Source organism: Thalassophryne amazonica, chromosome 19, assembly GCF_902500255.1.
Source record: "Thalassophryne amazonica chromosome 19, fThaAma1.1, whole genome shotgun sequence".
Taxonomy (NCBI): domain Eukaryota; kingdom Metazoa; phylum Chordata; class Actinopteri; order Batrachoidiformes; family Batrachoididae; genus Thalassophryne; species Thalassophryne amazonica.
The window spans coordinates 9,288,674-9,310,109 of NC_047121.1; the positions used below are offsets into that span (position 1 = coordinate 9,288,674).

At 45.9% G+C, this 21,436-nt stretch overlaps 2 protein-coding genes across 19 annotated transcripts in view; both read right to left on the reverse strand.

The window, feature by feature from the left end:
• The window catches only part of matn3b (matrilin 3b), a 67,566-nt gene extending 54,126 nt beyond the window's left edge, over positions 1-13,440 (reverse strand). For all 17 annotated transcript variants that reach the window (XM_034195390.1, XM_034195381.1, XM_034195376.1 and 14 more), the window contains exon 1: positions 13,147-13,440. In XM_034195390.1, the coding sequence (XP_034051281.1) occupies positions 13,147-13,408 (262 nt within the window). In that variant the 5' untranslated portion in view covers positions 13,409-13,440. The remainder of the gene's footprint in view (positions 1-13,146) is intronic.
• A 1,045-nt stretch (positions 13,441-14,485) lies between these two features.
• Positions 14,486-20,862, reverse strand: odc1 (ornithine decarboxylase 1). Of its 2 annotated transcripts, none has more exons than XM_034159431.1 (12): positions 20,718-20,862; positions 19,077-19,226; positions 18,818-18,955; positions 18,094-18,267; positions 17,787-17,959; positions 16,816-17,032; positions 16,654-16,737; positions 16,350-16,512; positions 16,135-16,247; positions 15,834-16,048; positions 15,608-15,751; positions 14,486-15,565 (listed from the first exon to the last, which is right to left on the reverse strand). In XM_034159431.1, the coding sequence occupies exons 3-11, from the start codon at positions 18,917-18,919 to the stop codon at positions 15,613-15,615; spliced, it is 1,380 nt and encodes a 459-aa protein (XP_034015322.1). In that variant the 5' UTR covers positions 18,920-18,955; positions 19,077-19,226; positions 20,718-20,862; the 3' UTR covers positions 14,486-15,565; positions 15,608-15,612. The 2 variants fall into 2 exon arrangements, with proteins under 2 accessions (XP_034015322.1, XP_034015321.1); XM_034159430.1 differs by having other exon boundaries at positions 16,135-16,250.
• Between the last annotated feature and the right edge of the window lie 574 nt (positions 20,863-21,436).

Below are 21,436 nucleotides of genomic sequence, written 5' to 3' on the forward strand. Positions count from 1 at the left end.
TGTAAAAGGTATTATGAAAAGGAGAAACAACATTAATAAGCCTTGGTTTGATTCTGAATGCAATACTGGAAGAGCTAAATACTTGAAATTAAAAAACAATCTTAAAAGGACGAATAATTTTTACTTACATGATGAATCAAAGGGCATTTTGAAGGAAGCTGCATCTTCTTACAAGAAATTCATTAAATACAAGTCAAAGGTCTATCATAAGGTTTTTAGGAAGAAGTTAAGACTGTTGAAGTCTAATAACTTAAAGGAGTACTGGGACATAATCAACAAAAGCTCAGTTTCACACCAAACTATGTAAAAAATACCATTGCAGGTGTTGACGGACCATTTTTGTAATCTTAGTAAGAAGCAAAATTCTGATCCTACCATAGAAGATGACATTGATGTTGTGAAAGTGTAGTGACATGGACCCACAACAGGGGGCGCAAATGAACGGTCAATAGATGAGCCAAAAAGTAACAATTTAATGTTGTGAAATGTGCACAACGAATATACAGACAATCTCAGAATATGATTACAGTCAAATTACAAAGGTGATGTGTGGGCAGGCTCAAGGATAGAAGACGTCTGTCCTGAGAAGGGCCGGTACCACACGATTTCTGCCACCACCGAACCTGGTGAATACTGGAGCCGCCAAGTCCCGAATTCCCAGGTGATCACCGTCTCCGACTGTCGGATCTGGTACTGCTGGCGAGAACAAAGACAGTCAAGTGTGGGTGTGTGTACACCCAGTAACAACAACGGTGGGAATGCCACCTCCACCTCTCACTCAATATGTGATGAGTACCGCAGTGATTCCTCAGGGGAAAAGAGTGCCGTCCTGCACTCACTCAGCTTCCACAGATAGAGGAACCGGTACTCCTGCAAACACTCACAATATACAGATATATTGTAACACAAAACGGCTGAGGATATTACCTTCAATGAAGTACGATATCTCGGCGATGAGGTGGAGATGACGTCTGGGTTTTATGGAGTGAGGTGATGAAGAATGAGTGACAGCTGTCAGGAAGTAATGAGTAACAGCTGTCACTCCCGGCTGTGTCCGTGGCGGCAGCGCCCTCTCGTGCCTGAAGCCCGCACTTCAGGCAGGGCGCCCTCTGGTGGTGGGCCAGCAGTACCTCCTCTTCTGGCGGCCCACACAACAGGACCCCCCCTCAACGGGCGCCTCCTGGCGCCTGACCAGGTTTGTCGGGGTGTCGGCGGTAGAAGTCGGCCAGGAGGGCCGGATCCAGGATGAAGCTCCTCTTCACTCAGGAGCGTTCTTCGGGTCCATACCCTTCCCAGTCCACCAGATATTGGAACCCCCGGCCCATTCGACGGACGTCCAGGAGCCGGCGCACTGTCCAAGCCGGCTCCCCGTCAATGATCCGGGCAGGAGGCGGCGCCGGACCGGGAGCACAGAGGGGTGAGGTGTGGTGAGGTTTGATCCTGGAAACATGAAAGACCGGGTGGATCCGCAGTGAAGTTGGGAGCTGGAGCTTCACCGCGGCAAGGCTGAGGACTTTGAGGATACGGAAGGGGCCGATGAACCTGTCCATCAATGGAGACTGTACTTGCAGGGGGATGTCCTTCGTTGACAACCACACCTCCTGCCCGGGCTGGTATGCAGGGGCTGGGGACCGCCGGCAATCTGCATGGGTCTTGGCCCTCATCCGGGCTTTCAACAAGGCAGAACGGGTGGTGCGCCACACCCGACGGCACCTCCGAAGATGGGCCCGGACCGAGGGCACACCGACCTCTCCTTCCACCATGGGAAATAATGGGGGCTGGTACCCCAAACACACCTCAAATGGGGAGAGGCCGGTGGCAGAAGACACCTGGCTGTTATGCGCATACTCGATCCAGGCCAGATGGTTACTCCAGGCCGTCGGGTGCGTGGATGTTATGCAGCGAAGGGTCTGTTCCAGTTCCTGGTTGGCCCGCTCTGCCTGTCCGTTCGTCTGTGGATGGTACCTGGACGAGAGGCTCACAGTGGCCCCCAGTTCCCTGCAGAAGCTCCTCCAGATGTGTGAGGAGAACTGGGGACCACGGTCAGAGACGATGTCGGTGGGTATCCCATGCAGACGGACGACGTGGTGGACCAGGAGGTCTGCTGTCTCCTGGGCTGTTGGGAGCTTCGGGAGGGCCACGAAGTGGGCCGCCTTGGAGAATCGGTCCACTATCGTGAAGATGGTGGTGTTGCCCTGGGACGGCGGGAGGCCCGTGACGAAATCCAGGCTGATGTGGGACCAGGGGCGATGAGGCACCGGTAATGGCTGGAGAAGTCCTTGGGACCTTTTATGGTCTGCCTTGCCCCTGGCACAGGTGGTGCAGGCCTGGATATACTCCCGGACGTCGGCCTCCATAGACGCCCACCAGAAGCGCTGCCGGACAACTGCCACAGTCCTTCGCACCCCTGGATGACAGGAGAGCTTGGAACCGTGACAGAAGTCCAAGACTGCAGCTCTGGCCTCTGGTGGGACGTATAAAAGGTTCTTCGGACCTGTTCCTGGGTCCAGGCTCCGTGCCAGGGCCTCCCGGACGGTCTTCTCCACGTCCCAGGTGAGGGTGGCCACGATAGTGGACTCCGGCAGGATGGGCTCCGGTGGATCCGACAGTGCAGTTTTGACCTCCTCTTCGTGTACCCGGGACAAGGCATCCGACCTCTGGTTCTTGGTCCCGGGGCGATAGGTGATCTGGAAGTCAAAACGCCCGAAGAACAGTGACCAGCGGGCTTGCCTGGGGTTCAGCCGCTTGGCGGTCCTGATATACTCCAGGTTCCGATGGTCAGTGAAAACCGTGAATGGCACAGACGCTCCCTCCAACAGGTGTCTCCACTCCTCAAGAGCCTCTTTCACCGCAAGGAGTTCTCGATTGCCGACATCATAGTTCCGTTCAGCCGGGGTCAACCTGCGTGAAAAGTAGGCACACGGGTGAAGAACCTTATTGGTCTCTCCGCTCTGGGACAGCACGGCTCCTATCCCTGAGTCAGAGGCGTCCACTTCAACCATGAACTGGCGGCTAGGGTCGGGCTGCACCAAAACTGGCGCAGTAGAGAACCGTCGTTTCAACTCCTTGAACGCGGCTTCACACCGATCCGACCAGGTGAAGGGGACTTTTGGAGAGGTCAGGGCTGTCAGGGGGCTAACTACCTGACTGTAGCCCTTAATGAACCTCCTACAGAAATTAGCGAAGCCGAGGAACTGTTGCAGCTTCCTACGGCTTGTTGGTTGGGGCCAATCTCTCACCGCCGCAACCTTGGCCGGATCAGGGGCGACGGAGTTAGAGGAGATGATAAACCCCAGGAAGGACAAAGACGTGCGGTGAAACTCGCACTTCTCGCCCTTCACAAACAGTCGGTTCTCTAACAACCGCTGCAGGACCTGACGTACATGCTGGACATGGGTCTCAGGATCCGGAGAAAAGATGAGAATATCGTCCAGATATACGAAGATGAATCGGTGCAGGAAGTCCCCAAGACGTCGTTAACCAAGGCTTGGAACGTCGCGGGGGCGTTGGTGAGGCCGAACGGCATGACCAGGTACTCAAAGTGACCTAACGGGGTGTTAAATGCCGTCTTCCATTCGTCTCCCTTCCGGATCCGAACCAGGTGACACGCATTTCTAAGATCCAGCTTAGTAAAGATTTTGGCTCCATGCAGGGGGGTGAACATGGAATCCAACAATGGCAACGGGTATCGATTGCGAACCGTAATCTCATTCAGCCCCCTGTAATCAATGCATGGATGGAGTCCGCCATCTTTCTTGCCCACAAAGAAGAAACCTGCCCCCATCGGGGAGGTGGAGTTCCGGATCAGCCCGGCAACTAATGAGTCCCGGATGTAGGTCTCCATTGATTCGCGCTCAGGTCGTGAGAGGTTGTACAGCCTGCTGGACGGGAACTCAGCGCCTGGAACCAAATCAATGGCACAATCGTACGGACGGTGCGGGGGAAGGGTGAGTGCCAGATCCTTGCTGAAGACGTCAGCAAGATCGTGGTACTCAACCGGCACTGCCGTCAGATTGGGAGGGCCTTTGACCTCCTCCTTAGCCTGTAAACCGGGAGGAACCGAGGATCCTAAACACATCCGATGGCAGGTTTCGCTCCACTGAACCACCACCCCAGACGGCCAATCAATCCGGGGATTGTGCTTCAACATCCAGGGGATGCCCAAAATCACGCGGGAGGTAGAAGGAGTTACAAAAAACTCAATCTCCTCCCGATGGTTTCCAGACACCACCAGAGTTACTGGTTGTGTCTTGTGTGTGAGTAAAGGGAGGAGGGTGCCATCTAGTGCCCGCACCTGCAATGGCAAAGAAGCGCCACCAGAGGGAGCCCTACCTCCCTTGCCCATCCGCTGTCTAGCAGATTCCCTTCTGACCCCGTGTCCACCAGTGCTGGGGCTTGAAGGGTTAAATCCCCGCTCAGGATTGTGACTGGGAGTCGTGTGGCAATCTGTGTGTGTCTCACTTGAATGTTTTGACACCCCCCTTAGCCCAGTCTCTAAGGGCGAGTGTTGTTGTTTTGGCCGTTTGGGGCAGTTTCTCTGTGTGTGCTCAGTTGAGCTGCAGAGAAAACACTCTCCACGGATCAACCTCCTCATTTTGGCCCTGTGCGTTTCCCTAACAACGTCAGCAGGGGGAGCTGTTGCCCCACAGAGCGCTGCGGCTGTGGAGCGTGGGGAGGGCGGCCCCTTTTCGAACCCGGAAGGGAGAGGGGCGGCGCGTATCCGGTCACGTCCTTCGCCTCGCTCCCGACGGCGTTCCTCCAACCGATTGTCTAACCGTATAACGAGATCGATAAGCCCATCTAAATCCCGCGGTTCCTCCTTAGCTACCAGCTGCTCCTTCAGAACCAACGACAGTCCGTTTATGAAGGCGGCGCGGAGCGCAACGTTATTCCAGCCGGACCTCGCAGCCGCGATGCGGAAGTTGACTGCATAAGCGGCTGCGCTCTCGCATCCCTGTCTCATTGACAGCAGCACAGTTGAAGCGGTCTCTCCTCTGTTAGGGTGATCAAACACTGTTCTGAACTCCCCCACAAACCCAGTGTATGCTGATAACAACCGTGAGTTCTGTTCCCAGAGCACCGTAGCCCAGGCGCGTGCTTTACCCCGAAGCAGAGCAATCACATAAGCTATTTTACTAGCATCTGACGCGTACATGACGGGACGTTGTGCGAAGATGAGCGAACACTGCATAAGAAAGTCCGCGCACGTCTCCACACAACCTCCGTACGGCTCAGGAGGGCTTAGTATGCTTCAGGGGATGGTGGGAGGGGTTGTTGAACCACCACTGGAACGTTCATATCCTGCACAGGGTCGACAGGAGGACAAGCTGCAGCAGCGCCCTGAGCCCTTTTTGTATTAAACTCCATCATTAACATCTACCTAAGTCAGAAAAAAAGGTTGTATTGTGCATTTGTAGATTACAAAAAGGCCTTTGATCTTGTCGATAGGTCTGCACTATGGAGAAAACTTATAGGGAGTGATATTAATGGTAAAGTTATTACTGTTATATACAACTTGTACCAAGGTGCTGAATCTAGTTTACTGTTAAATGGTAGAGTCTCTGAGCCTTTCTCGTGTAATACTGGAGTGAGACAAGGTGAAAATTTATCCCCAGTTCTCTTTGCAATATACCTCAACGATTTTGAGTTTTTTGGAAGTAGACACTACAAAGGCCTAGATGCTATTTCTCATGACATAAGAAATATTTTAAGTGATGATGATGATGTGGAGGTGTATTTGCGCTTGTATGTTATGTTGTACGCTGATGATACTGTTATAATGGCAGAATCACCAGTTGATCTACAAAATGCCTTAAATGCTGCATTCTCATATTGTCACAATTGGAAATTGACTGTAAATACTAGCAAAACTAAAATTGTAATTTTCTCTAAAGGTAAGATTAGGAATAAGCCTATATTTAACTTTGGTGGAGACCCACTTGAGATAGTTGATTCTTATGTTTATTGAGGTGTATTGTTTAATTACAATGGAACTCATCGGAAGTGCATTGCAAAGCAAGTTACTCAAGCCAGAAGACCTCTATTTAGTATGACATCAAAAGTCTGTAGACTGAAGCTCCCAGTGGCTGTTCAGTGTGATCTGTTTGAGAAGTTGGTGTTGCCTATTTTGGGGTGTGAAGATATCACAGAAACTGAAGTTTTCTACAGAAAATTCCTTAAAGGAATTTAAACGTTATGAGTTACACTCCAAGTTGCATGGTTTAAGGTGAAACAGGTTCAAATGAATTAATTGGTGCGGTTAGGCAAAGAATAGTTGCCTTCTGGAGCAGGATGATGACAGGCAAACATCCCAAATTGTCTGGGATTTTGTATAAGTTACTGAAATGTATGCATACAGACCCTGAGATGTATCATTTCCGTAACTTCTATAATGTTGTGAAACCAGAGCTACCTCAAACAAGTACTTTTACTACTACAAATTGTGGCAGACCAGTTATTCGTCCGGTTAGGTTAAACCTATAATATTTATTTTTAGTGTTCTTGAATATATCATAGTAGGGCTTACTAGCAGTTAACAGTTGTTTTGCTTTATTTTATTTTATTTAAGGGTGCAGAGTTGGAACTGTGCATTACGTGTTGTTGTGTGTGTACTGTTTGTGAGCTATATATATTCAATGTACAGTTATTGTTTTATATATTTATTGCATTCTGTACTCTCACACCCCATGTGGGGGTTGTTAGAGTGATCCATAAACTTCAAACATCAAAACAGGTTTGAATAACTATAAAAGGTAACCATCGTCACCTGTGATCTGTTTGCTTGTAGTCAGTGTGTGTGTTTGTGTGTGTTTAAATGGTCAGCGAGTTTCTGGGCTGCTGACAGACCCTTGCATCTTTCATCCAGTGCTGCACTGACGTTTCTGGTTTCTGAGTCATAGGGAAAGCAAAAGAACTGTCAAAGGAAAAGGTAACTGAACTGTATAAAACAGAGAAGGGATATAAAAAGATATTCAAGGGACTGAGAATGGTAATCAGCAGTGTTCAAACTCTAATTATTTATTAAGAAATGAGGAATTCTGTTGGAACCAAACCACGGTCAGGTAGACCAACAAAAATTTCAGCAACAACTGCCAGGAAAATTGTTCAGAATCCAAAGAAAAACCCACAAATAACTTCAGCTGAAATACAGGACTCTGAAAAAAAAGTGCTGTGGCTGTTTCAAGATACACAATAAGGAGCTATTTGAAGAAAAATGGGCTGCATGGTCAAGTTTTCAGAAGAAAGCCATTACTACACAAATGCCACGTTGGATCCCACTTACAATATGCCAAACAGCACAGACAACAAAGTAATTTGAAGTCATGAGACAAAAATTTAGCTTTTTGCCCACAATCATAAATGCTAAATTTGGAGAAGAGTCAACAAGGAATATGATGAAAGGTACACCCTTTCTACTGTGAAGCATGAAGGTGGACTGCTGATGTTTTGGGAATGTGTGAGCTATAAAGGCACAGGAAACGTGGTCAAAATTGATGGCAGGATGAATGCAGCATGTTATCAGAAAATAGTGGAGGAACATTTGCACTCATCAGCCTGGAAGGTGCGTATGGGACGTACTTGGACAACGATCCAAAACACAAGGCCAAGTCGACCTGGCTACAGCAGAATAAAGTGATGGTTCTGGAGGCTCATCCACAAATACCACAAAAGACTCCAAGGGGGCAATACACAGTATTAAGAACTGGGGTATGCAAAATTTTGATCCGGGTCATTTGGGTAGTTTCTGTTGTTGTTACACAGTAAATTTTGCAGAGTAAAATATACTCTGCCAGGGTAACATTTGGTCCCATCCCAAATAGAGTTAAATACACTCTATTATAGAGTGAAATCAGTTCTACCATCTTGTCAAATCACATTTTTCAACTCCAATAAGAGCCATTCACAGCATGACAGAGTTGATTTTACACTGTGATAGAACTGATTTAGCACTGTGATAGAGTATATTTAACTGTATTTGGACTGGGACCAAATGTTATCCTGGCATATACGCTGCTCATTTTTTTTAAAGAAACACTTTTTAAACAGTATAACATCAAGTCAATTCAACTTCTGGGATACTGATCTGGTCCGTTAAGGAGCAGAGGAGATTGTTAATCAGTTTCAGCTGCCATGGTTTTAATGAAAGTCACAACAGGGGCACTAGAGGAGCAACAATGAAACGACCCCCAAAACAGGAATGGTTTTACAGATGGAGGCCACTGTCATTTTTTCGTTCCTCATCTTTTCTGCCTGATTTTTTACTAGTTTTGCAATTGGCTTGGGTCAGTGTCACTACTGGTACCATGGTGCGGTTCCTGGACCCTACAGGGGCTGCACAGGTAGTCCAACTCCTCCAGGATGGCACATCAACACATGCCATTGCCAGGTTTGCTGTGCCTCCCAGCAGTCTCAAAAACATGGAGGAGATTCCAGGAGAAAGACGGTTACTCTAAGAGAGCTGGACAGGGCCGTAGAAGGTCCTTAACCCATCAACAGGACCAGTGTCTGCTCCTTTGTGCAAAGAGGAACAGGATGAACACTGCCAGAGCCCCACAAAATGACCTCCACAAGGCTACTGATGTAAATACGAGGTCTGTTAGAAAAGTAACAGACCATTTATTTTTTGCAAAAACTATATGGATTTGAATCATGTGTGATTGCATCAGCCAAGCTTGAACCTTCGTGCGCATGCGTGAGTTTTTTCACGCCTGTCGGTTGCGTCATTCGCCTGTGAGCACACCTTGTGCGAGGAGTGGTCCAGCCCCCTCGTCGGATTTTCATTGTCAGGAAATTGGCTGATCGACTGCCGCTTTGCTTCATCAAAATTTTTTCAGAAAGTGTGAGAGACAGCCAGGTGGAAACCATTTGGAAAATTCAGATGGCTTTCGGTGAAGATCTTATGGGGATCACACAGATTAAGGACAATTACAACTGGATTAAAGACGGCCCACAGCGGCGGATGGCGCGCCGCGCACGGAGCGGCGATCGACAGGCTCAAACGACCAGATCATTTCCAAAGTGAACGCTTTGTTGATCCGGGACGTCGTCTGACTACCAGAGAAATGGCAAGACAGCTGGACATAGCACTTTTTTGGCACATTCTACTGTTACAGGAGTTTTTGTAATGGAAAGAGGAGCGGAGAAATTTGCGCGTTGGGAAGGAGGCGCAGGGCACAGAACAAAAAGCAACGCCGTGATGAAGCCTCACAGGACATGTTGTGGCATGTCCAGCTCGTCCACAATTTCTCAGATAGTCACACGACTGAAAAGCCACCGAAAGCTGTCTGAATTTTCCGAATGGTGCAAGAGCTGGGCATGTTAGGGCTTGTCCTGTGAGACCAACACGGAGGTGCTTTCGTCCCGCACCATGAGCGGCTCCGTGGCAAATTTCTCCGCTCCTCTTTCTCTGGACTAAACCATTGTACAACTGTGCAGGGGTGAAAGGGCCCTCAGAGATCTTTCAATATTATTGTTAGAGCAGAATTATGTTTTGCAACATTTATACATTCATCCATCCATCCATCCATTTTCTTCCGCTTTATCCGGAGTCGGGTCGCAGGGGCAGCAGCTCAAGCAAAGCCGCCCAGACCTCCCGATCCACACACACCTCCTCCAGCTCCTCCGGGGGAACCCCAAGGCATTCCCAAGCCAGCCGAGAGATGTAGTCCCTCCAGTGTGTCCTGGGTCTTCCCCGGAGCCTCCTCCCAGTGGGACGTGCCCGGAACACCTCTCCAGCGAGGCGTCCAGGGGGCATCCGGAAAAGATGCCCGAGCCACCTCAACTGACTCCTTTCGATGTGGAGGAGCAGCGACTCGACTCCGAGCTCCTCCCGAGTGACGGAGCTCCTCACTCTATCTCTAAGGGAGCGCCCAGCCACCCTGCGGAGGAAACTCGTCTCGGCCGCTTGTACTCGCGATCTCGTTCTTTCGGTCATGAGCCAAATCTCATGACCATAAGTGAGGATCGGAACGTAGATCGATCGGTAAATCGAGAGCTTTGCCCCCCTACTCAGCTCTCTCTTCACCACGATGGTCCGATACAGCGACCGCATCACTGCAGATGCTGCACCGATCCGTCTATTGATCTCACGCTCCATCCGCAACAAGACCCCGAGATACTTAAACTCCTCCACTTGAGGCAAGGACACTCCAACGACCTGAAGAGGGCAAAGCACCTTTTTCCGGTCGAGAACCATGGCCTCGGATTTGGAGGTGCTGATTTTCATCCCGGACGCTTCACACTCGGCTGCAAACCGCCCCAGTGCACGCTGAAGGTCCTGATTTGACGAAGCCAACAGAACCACATCGTCTGCAAACAGCAGAGATGAGATTCTGTGGTTCCCAAACCAGACCCCCTCTACACCCTGGCTGCGCCTAGAAATTCTGTCCATAAAAATAATGAACAGAACCGGTGACAAAGGGCAGCCCTGGTGGAGGCCAACGTGCACTGGAAACAGGTTTGACTTACTACCGGCAATGCGAACCAAGCTCCTGCTGCGGTCGTACAGGGACCGGATAGCCCTTAGCAAAGGACCCCGGACCCCGTACTCCCGGAGCACTCCCCACAGGGTGCGCCGAGGGACACGGTCAAATGCCTTCTCCAGATCCACAAAATACATGTGGACTGGTTGGGCAAACTCCCATGAACCCTCGAGCACAGGATGGAGCGTGTAGAGCTGGTCCAGTGTGCCGCGACCAGGACGAAAACCACGCTGCTCCTCCTTAATCCGAGGTTCGACCATCGGTCGAATTCTCCTCTCCAGTACTCTGGAATAGACCTTACCGGGGAGGCTGAGGAGTGTGATCCCCCTATAGTTGGAACACACCCTCCGGTCCCCCTTCTTAAACAGAGGGACCACCACCCCGGTCTGCCAATCCAGAGGCACTGTCCCCGATCGCCACGCGATGTTGCAGAGGCGTGTCAGCCAAGACAGCCCCACAACATCCAGAGACTTAAGGTACTCAGGACGGATTTCATCCACCCCAGGAGCCTTGCCACCGAGGAGCTTTCTAACCACCTCGGTGACTTCGACCTGGGTAATGGATGAGTCCGCCTCTGAGTCCCCAGTCTCTGCTTTCTCTTCGGAAGACGTGACGATGGGATTGAGGAGATCCTCGAAGTACTCCTTCCACCGCCTGACAACATCCCCAGTCAGGGTCAACAGCTCCCCACCCGCACCGTAAACAGTGCTGGTGGAGAGCTGCTTCCGCCTCCTGAGGCGTCGGACGGTTTGCCAGAATCTCTTTGAGGCTGACCGATAGTCCTCCTCCATAGCCTCCCCGAACTCCTCCCAGACCCGAGTTTTTGCCTCTGCGACCGCACGGGCTGCGCCACGCTTGGCCTGCCAGTACCTGTCAGCTGCCTCATTTATACATTCATTCTAATTATATTCTTTTACAACATGAATTGTATGGACATTAATAACATGCAACACAAAAATGTATTTAATGCCAGTTTTTTGAAAAACAGACCTTAACAACTGGTACAGAAACATTTGTCTGCCATTACAGAGGTCAGACGTTTCCTGTAGTTCTTGACCAAGTTTTAACACACTGCAGCAGGGATATTGGTCCACTCCTCCATACAGATCTTCTCCAAATCTTTCAGGTTTGGAGTTTCAGCTCCCTCCAAAGATTTTCTCTTGAGTTCAGGTCTGGAGACTGGCCAGGCCACTCCAGGACCTTGAAATGCTTCTTACGGAACCCCTCATTAGTTGCTCTGGCTGTGTGTTTGGGGTCATTGTCATGCTGGAAGACCCAGCCATGACCCATCTTCAATGCTCTTACTGAGGGAAGAAGGTTGTTTCCAAAATGTCACAATACATGACCTCAGCCATCCTCCCTTCAATACAGTGCAGTCGTCCTGTCCCCTTTGCAGAAGAGCAGCTCCAGAGTATGATGTTTCCACCCCCATGCTTCACGGTTGGGATGGTTTATTTGGGGTTGTTCTCATCCTCTAAACATGGTAAGTGGAGTTGATTCCAAAAAGCTCTATTCTGGTCTCATCTGACCACATGACCTTCTCCCATGCCTCCTCTGGATCATCCAGATGGTCACTGGTGAACTTCAAACGGGCCTGGACATGTGCTGGCTTGAGCAGGGGGACCTTGCTGCCCTGCAGGATTTTAAACCATGACAGCATCATGTCATACTAATGTAATCTTTGTGACTGTGGTCCCAGCTCTCTTCAGGTCATTGACCAGGTCCTCCTGTGTAGTTCTGAGCTTTCTCAGAATCATCCTTACCCCACAAAGTGAGATCTTGCATGGAATCCCAGACCGAGGGAGACTGCAGTCATCTTGTGTTTCTTCCACTTTATAATAAATAATTATAACAGTTGTTGTCTTCTACCAAGCTGCTTGCCTGTTGTCCGGTAGTTCATCCCAGCCTTGTGCAGGTCTACAGTTTTGTCCCTGGTGTCCTTAGACAGCTCTTTGGTCTTGGCCATGGTGGACAGGTTGGAGTGTGATTGATTGAGTGTATGAACAGGTGTCTTTTATACAGGTAACAGGTTCAAACAGGTGCAGTTAATACAGGTAAAGAGTGCAGAATAAGAGGGCTTCTTAAAGAAAAATTAACAGGTCTGTGAGAGACAGAATTCTTGCTGGTTGGTAGGGGATCAAATACTTATTTCATGCAATAAAATGCAAATTAATTATTTAAAAATCATACAATGTGATTTTCAGTATTTTTTTTTTTTATTCTGTCTCTCACAGTTGAAGTGTACCTACGATAAAAATCACAGACTTCTACATTCTTTGTAGGTGGGAAAACCTGCAAAATTGACAGTGGATCAATGAAATACTTATTTCCCCCGCTGTGTGTGTGTGTATCTATCTATCGATCGATCGATCGATAGATATAGATATATATAGCAAAATAAATGCCAGCAGTTAGAAAACTCGTATTTCTACGTCAATGTTCAAACTGAACTTTTATACAAATCACAGCAAAAATAATACTTTCATTTTTTTATATTTCATATTGCAGAAAGAAATAATAAAAACTTTATATGTTACAGAAATTTGTTAGTATTGATTTAAAAGCTATATTGAATATCTTCGAATAAAGATTTCAAATAACACCCAGAATAAAATGTGAACATAAAACTGTTCAATTAGACTACAGAATCGTTTTAATTAAGTACCTTTGTTGTCGTTCCCGCGTCTACCTGGTGTCACGTGGTCTTTGCCGCCCGTCCGCGAGTCATGAAAGCCAGTCGTGATGCGTTCATAGACCCTCGGAGACACCTGCGGGGACACGCGTGGAATTAAAGGACTGATAGAGTGGATCTGCCTGCGCTGGGAGCCGAATTGTGAGAAAGTCCCCAGAGTCCCAGAAGCAACGACCACCATGTAATAGACAAGTCCCCACACAGGTGACGTCATGACGAGCGGTTGGCGATCCATGCACCTCGGCGTGCACGCTGCTCCGCCGCACAGTCTTTTTATACGTCCTTGTCCAAGGCCCATCGGGGGGAGCAACAAGGACTAGACCAATCCAGATCCATATGGAGGTGGGGGGTGTGGTTCACAGCTGCTTCTTAGGTTCCATTGAAAAACCTGGGAATCGATCCATTTCCCTCAGTAAATCGTCCTTAGCAGGGGCAGCTCCAGGATTTTGGAATGGGGAGAAGTCCACAGTGAACTTTGACCTGTCATCTGTTGTTGAATACTCATATATATATATATATATATATATATATATATATATATATATATACATACACACACACACATACGATGTCTCAAAAAATGTGCCAAAATACTCTGAAATATGAATACCAGGAATTGGTTTAACTTGGAATTAATGGTGTTTTTTTTCATTTCAGGAACCCCAACGTTTGTTCTGCAAGACATTAAAGTCCAGAAAAAATGTCAGTTGACCCTAATTCAGAGCACAAAAATCGAGTTCTGTGCAACACATCCTAAAAGCTGACTTGCATCTCTTTCCATACAAAATTCAGTTTGAGAGCAAACCAACTCCCCAGCAAATGGCAAGGAGACTTGAATTTGCTATGTGGTTTCCCGGAAAACTGGAGACGGATGATTTGTTTCTTAGGAAATTTTAGACGAGGAGGTTACACTGATCATGTGGTGTAAAAGATAAAGAGTTAAAACATCAAAAAGGAAAGACTGAACTAAAAACTGCATTTGGGGAGAAAAATTACATGCTTCAGCCACATGACAAACGTGTGTTTGTCAAGAGAAATTGCTCATTCCGTACAGCAAAACCTTTTGTGTCTGTAAAACTCTCAAAAATTGAACTTTTTATACATTAATACTGGTTTATTAATAGTGGTGGACAAGTGGTTAGTGCAGTTGGTTTCATTGTGGAAGGTTCCTGGTTCAAAGCCCACCCCTGCCACTTTTCTCCATGAATTGTGGAGTTGCATCAGGAAGGGCATCTGGTGTAAAACTTGTGCCAAAAAAGATAACCAATTTGCTCATTGTGTGAATGTTATACACTGAGAAATCACACAAGTTGCTTATGCTTCAATACTTTATTTAAAAAAAAAAAAAAAAAAAAAAAATTTCCATAGGAAAGCATAAAGAATTTGCAATCCCATCTCTTTCACACCTTTCCCAGTAATATCATTAACAGACCAACATCCTCCTACAAGTTACAAAAACAATGAAAGAAAAATATGGAGAAGAGGCGCAATCAGTCTCAAGTCCCTAAATTTTCTCTTTAAATGTTAATCTGGAAGATTTTTTGGGTGAATGTGTTGCCAGCTGCAGGAACGGAAACAAGCCAACACTCATTAAAATGACTAGTTACATCAGTCTCACGTTGTTGCCGATTCTACAGCCATGTGAGTACTTGTACACGTTTAGACATTACCAGAGACGCGGCCATTTAGTCACATTTTTGGAAATAATTCTCATTGCCAATATCAGCAGAAAACCACTGAGACCAGAAAAGTCAATGGCTACTGCTGATAAACAGTCATAACACAGCATCTTGTGGATTAACACTTAAAGATTCTGCACAGAAGTGGAGATCAGATGTAAAGATAAATAAATATGTAAATAGCAGCCACTCTTGATTAAAAAAATAAATAAATAAACAACCCTCCACCACCTCTTTGTGAGTTAATAGACATGAGTTCAGCTGTTAACTGGGTTTTGACAGGCAACAAACCTCTGCTGCTGTTACAGTCCTGTACAGCACATGGACCAATCATCTACTGTTGCATTTTTGGTTTTTTTTAATATGAGAGTGAGGAGAAATGCTAAAGCAGGTATATTTATTTTGCACCAAGTTTCTCACTGTGCTGTTCCAGTTAAACAATTGCCATGCATTAAGTAAATGCAGCCACTCCTGCTGAGCTACAGTAGGAAGACCTCAGCAACAGGTTGAGTTGGAGCACAGCGTGTGCCTGGAACCCACAGAGAGGGTCAGAGTGTGATTTAGCCTCCAGTCAGTGAGAACTGATCCCCAGCATTTGATACAGAACAGACATTTGTGCCCCTCATTCTCCTGTCAAGTAACTGGCCTTAAAGTTAACTAACCTTTGGGTAAAAAAAAAAAAAAGAAAAAAAAAAAAAAGAAGAAAGAATGTTGTCCACTAGCTGTTAACAGCAGAGTAAGCTGGATCTGTGCATGTGGTTTAAAGCACACTGGTCTGGCAGGGCTCGGTGGGCACCTCCAAGCCACTCTCTCTACCACAGTTGGCCACCACTCCAAACACGCAGCCCTCCTCTGTAGGAGCCGGCACACCCTGACAACAGATCTGCTGCACCTGTTGCCTGGAGAAGACAAACACCAACACATCTGTAAGATGAAGTGAATTGTGCAGACTAGTTTAAGAAAAGAGACCGCGTTACTCACCAGGCGGAGCGGGACATGACGTAATAAATGTCAGGCCTTTGGAAGCCATTGAAGGTGGAAGAGGCGGCCACGGTGTAGGCACCCATGTTCTCAAAGACCAGCCAGTCGCCCACTTGCAGGTCAGGCAGGCTACACTGCTCAACAATGCGGTCCAGGCCGTCACACGTTGGGCCCCAGATGCTGCATGTGTACATGGATTCATCTGACTTGGGCTTCTGTCAGCATCAAGAGAGAACAGTCACACTCACCCAGATGAACACAGACATGTTCCAGTTTTTAAATCCCGATTCTAATATCTTACCTTGGGTAATATTGGCATACAGTGAGCATGGTCATATAGGATACAGTTAAAAGATCCGTACACGCCATCATTGATGTAATACATCAGGGTTCTGTCAGTAATCTCATCATCTTCTTCTGGGAAGGAGAGAAAAAAAAAGAAAAAAAAAAAGCCTTTTTTATTAAAGGAATAATTCTGCTTCCACAATAAGCCAGATGACTAAATTAAAACACTACCATCACAGGCAGACTCATTGTCCACGATGACCTTCTTGGCAATGATGTTGACTACCAGTGTGTAAGCCGAGGCAACGTAAAAGCGTCCTGGCTCAGCAATAACCCTCACACCGCTGTCAGCTGGGAAATACTTGTCCAGGGCTGGGTTAATAACAGCTGTGATCTACAATCAAAGACATCCACAGTTAAAACTGAAACCTTCCTGCTGCTCTTCAACATTTATTGAAATACAGAAGAATCAGTAAATTTGACAACTTAAGAATAGCACATTTTGTCAACCCTGCAAAACTAATGAAACAAATACCTCTTCAAATTTGAGTTGTGTATTGTCTGAACCTGGAAAACCTCCTCCAATGTCCAGAAGGTTCATGTTGAAGCCCAGCTCATTCTAGGAACCAAAAACAGACTTCACTTCCTCTGCTGCCAAATAAAACATGAGCATTGGACTTTATGGTGTAGAACTCACCCCCATATCAAAGACACAGCGGGCATCAGCAATAGCCTGATGGTAGGTCTGTGGATCAGTGCAGCCGCTGCCAACATGAAAGCAGACACCAATCACATCCAGCTCCAGTTCCTTTGCTCGTTCAAGAAGACCTCGACAAGCCTTCAGTGCGGCCCCAAATTTAACACTCAGGCGACACACTGCCTTCGAGTCATCTGTGGCTATACGCAACACCAGCCTGAGCACACACACACAAAAACAATGCTAAAATCTTCTTGTTAGGCAACTTGATCACTAGCTTCAGGGATGTTCCTGGATAAAATTAAATTCTGTACTCAAGTATAAAGATATGCAAAATATATACAAATAAAATACAATTATTTAAAACCTAAAGTGAGTTAAACAGATTATAATATTTATGTACAATATTGTTTAAACAATGGTAAATTCTTCTGTTTTCAGGTGCTTGCATGTGCTGTACAATTATTAGATGAATAAGAAGAAATAAAAACAAGTTTGTCCATCACAACTTCCTATTTTTAAGTGTCCACATAGAAAGGACCAGGTGAGACTCAATCCCAGAACCTTCTTGCTGTGAGGCAATAGTACTAACCACAAAGCCACCATTTTGCCCAATTTTTAAGCACAGTTAGACTAGAAAATGCATGTGTATGTCACTATTCAAGTCAGACTCCAATGGAGGAGGTCTCAGACTGGGGGTGAGTCTAAGAATTCAGCAGAAAACAAACCAGTTATAACAGATGTCTGCCTTCCAACTTGTGGGAAACAACTCACTGACTCTATAAAATAAGATCATAATGTCCTAATTACATGGTGTGATTTAAAGAGATGTCTAATCACACTTTTTCTACACTCAGAAATGCCATCTAGAGCTGGTGATGGTAATGATTTAAGTCAGTGACTGGATAGTACAAAGTCATTCATTAAACACTGGTACTGAATAACTGTCACTTGAAAAAAAAAATCCTTACTTGGCATTGTCATGACAGCGGGCAACCTTCATTAGTTCCACCTCACTGTCAAAGGTCATCATCTGGACTCCATGAGCAGATGCATATTTTATCTGAGAAACCTGCTTACAGGGGTTTGCATAGATGATTCTGCTTGGATCCACTCCCAGAGACTGTACCAGTTGAATCTCAACCTAGAGGACCAGACAATGCAAACAGTCTGAGAAAACGTAACAAACCCTAAATGCCAAAGCCATTCCAGTGCAGACATACAATTCCATTATCTTGAAAAAAAAATCCAGCAGTGTGGGAAGCTTCCAAAACATACCTTGCTTGCACAATCAAAGCCAGTTCCAAGAGAAGCCAGAGTCATGACAACAGCCCGGCTGTCATTACACTTGACGGCATAGAAAGGAGTGATGCGTGATAAGGCTCTTGACCAGCGCAAGTGCTTCTTCACCACATCTCCCAAGTCACAGACATAGAAGGCATCCCTGTCATCCTGCAGTTAATTGAAGAATCAAGATTCAGTGAAAAAGAAGAGGGGGAAAAAAAAAACAAAACAAAAAAAACACAAATGAAGCAGACCCACCAACATTACAAAATCAGACTATCTACTGACAAGTAGTGATTTATGAGGGGAATCATCCTTTCCTGGAGAAAACTGACAGAATTGGGTTGTGATGATAAATTCTACCTCCATATCAATTTTTTTTTTTACTTTTGCAAAGTTATGTAAAATGTTTTGTTGCTACCATTTGCTCATGTTTGTGTTTGTTTTGCATAACAGTGTTGTCAGTGTTACTGATAAGTAAAACAGTCTCTGGCATATCTGAACAATGTAAACAAATGAAACACTATGTGACAATAATGCAGATGCTATCATCATGTACACAATAAAGTTGAAGTAAGAGAACGTGCAATCAAAGGAACCCAATAAGTAAGGTGCAGAATCACAGCTACAAATTTTGAATTCAGTCCCATCCTGATTAAATTGACATAATTTAGACAGGCCATATGCCAAGTAAACAATGACTGCAGAGAAAGCTTACGGTCATAGAAGACTCATTGATCTTCTGCTCCACGGTATCCCGGGCAGAGAAACCCTCCTCCAAAAATGAGAAATCAAACTCTGTGGAACTGGGCATGTTCATTGTTGTAAAAAATCCTTTAGGCTGGTCTCAAGAAAACTGCAAAAGGGAAGCAGAGTAACCTGACATTCAGCATCTTTTCTGTCCTTTCTTTGAGAATGATTATATCTGCGTGAAATGTCAAGGTATCAAATGAGGCTGTGAACAGTGAGACACTTACATGGATAGAAAAATAGATGGAATTTAGTGTTGTTATTACTCAGGTGCAGAGTATCCAAGGTGGATCACCAGTGAAGTTAAACCCCTTTAGATAAGACTCAAGGCCAGGGCCTGCCGAGTAGTCAGAGTGTGATGTCCTACAGCGATGAGTCTGTTAAAGTCAATACATAATCACATATCAAGATAGAAGGTGAGCGTTCCATCGTAGCCATTTGTTAGCATTAATACTGACCCACTGCAGAGCTCTACCGGGTTCTGTTTTAGCCACTCAGTCAAGCGTCACAAGGCCTATGCCTGTATCCATTTCCAATGACTTATGGCCTCGGAAAGTGGTGTACAAAGTAGGTAGCTCAATGGGACAAGGAGTTAAGCTAGGTATACGTAGATTGGCGAATCGATTCCCAGTCACACATCTGTCTGTGTCCTTGGACAAGACACTTTTATCTGCATTGTCCCAGTTGAAGCAGCTGTAAAGGGCTACCAGCCTTGGCAGGGAATGATACAGGCTCTGGAGATAAGCATGGGCACCAAAGTAAAGCACAGCCCTTTAGCTGCTCCCTTGTTTCACTCTGGGTCACCACGGGTCTGAGGTAGATTTTATGTCAATTTAGCACAAGTCTTTACGCTGGATGCTCTTCCTGACAACTCCATGTTATATGGAGAATGGGTAGCAGTGGCCTTGAACCAGGAAACAAGTGCATTTAACCATATGCCCACCACCCCTGCCACTAGCATTGGCACCGACGTACCTCAAACATTTATACAGGACCTCTTCTGGAGGTTGGGTGGGGGAAAGGAGGGTCTGCACTAAAAAAAAAAAAATCAGGCATTCACCTTTGACTCAAAGGTGAAACCTGTAACAGAACAACAACTTGACTTGTTTCATTTCACCTCCACTGTAATGCTGCTTATCCAAAGACCAGATTAGCTACAGTGGCCATTTGCCTCTTTATGGGTGTTTTCCAGGACATGGCCATTCTTGGTTACATTAGTTTTATTGTGCACTATGTTTAATGATACATTGCAAAGAATGGGGAAACACCGTTGCTATGAGCTTTCCCTCAGTGCGCAACTGTTTAATGGGACCAAATTTCGATTGATTTGTTTCATTACAATAATTCTACAGTGACAAACAAATATGAGGTATCTGCGACAGAATCGGTTCGATTAAACGTGGCCTCAAACGGCTTCCGTAAACTTTTAAAAAAGTGACATGCGCGTCAACCAACCACTGACGTCTTTGAGTGATTGACGTCATGGTCAGGAAGCCGGTTCCGCTTGAAGCACGTTTGCCATGCGGGTGTGAAGAACGCTGTTCATGTAAATACAAGCAGCATGTAAATGATAAATAAATAACCAAACAGTGTAGCACTGCCGGTCACAGCTTTAAAAATGACTGAGGCAGCATCAACAAGCGAATGAAAAGCTAACTAGCCGGTTAGCTAACCAGACCCGCGTCAGTACCGGCCACGTAGTTATCATCACAATAACACGTTTACAACGCTGTTAAGCTTCAGGTTAACGAGAAAACTTTTTTCCCCCCAGTTCGCCTTTTCAAAACGTCACACAATAAACAGCTGCTACAGCTAGCTAACATAGGCAACATTCAAATTGTGACGACAAAGTAAAAATTCTAACTTACCTGAACAAGCATTTACAAAGAGTTTATCCATTAGACAAGAGTACTAGAATAAATAGAAATAGCAGTCCCTCCCCCAGAACGAAACCCGCTACTGGGTCGTTCTCTCCGCCTAGATCGGAACCGCACTGAAAGCCAGAGAGCGGTCCCGTCTCTATTTATAGACATCTGGTTACCGTGGCAACGCAGCCAGCTCAAACCGGCCTCTCATTCATTGAACCGGTTTAAACTTGATGCTCTTCAAAAGCAAATATTCACCCAGATTTCAATTTGAAGCAGTATTTGGAAATTTCTTTGACAGAAAATAACTCAATGTATATATATATATATATATATATATATATATATATATATATATATATATACGTATATATATATATATATATATATATATATATATATATATATATATATATATATATATATATAACATTCCAAGTAAATGGTAAATGGACTGCATTTATGTAGCGCTTTTCCATCTGCATCAGACGCTCAAAGTGCTTTACAATAATGCCTCACATTCATCTTGACGTCAGGGTGCTGCCATACAAGGTACTCACTACATGCTACATGTACTCACCCCACTGACATAATTTTTAATTTAGATTAGTTTGAGTTTTAACAGTGATACACCGCAATTTTTGTAACATTTGTTGGAACAATCAGATGCAACAAGTTTAAATTCTAAAGTGGAAAATACGAGGTCTGTCTGAAAAGTAACG

What these genes read in the sequence shown, in the direction of transcription:
- odc1 (XM_034159430.1), bottom strand. Translation starts at nt 18,919, where the DNA reads ATGAACATGCCCAGTTCCACAGAGTTTGATTTCTCATTTTTGGAGGAG. An exon ending in TCAATGAGTCTTCTATGACC is followed by an intron (nt 18,268 to 18,817) that starts GTAAGCTTTCTC and finishes AATTAACTGCAG; the next exon opens with GATGACAGGGATGCCTTCTA. An exon ending in CACAACTCAAATTTGAAGAG is followed by an intron (nt 16,513 to 16,653) that starts GTATTTGTTTCA and finishes CTTTGATTGTAG; the next exon opens with ATCACAGCTGTTATTAACCC.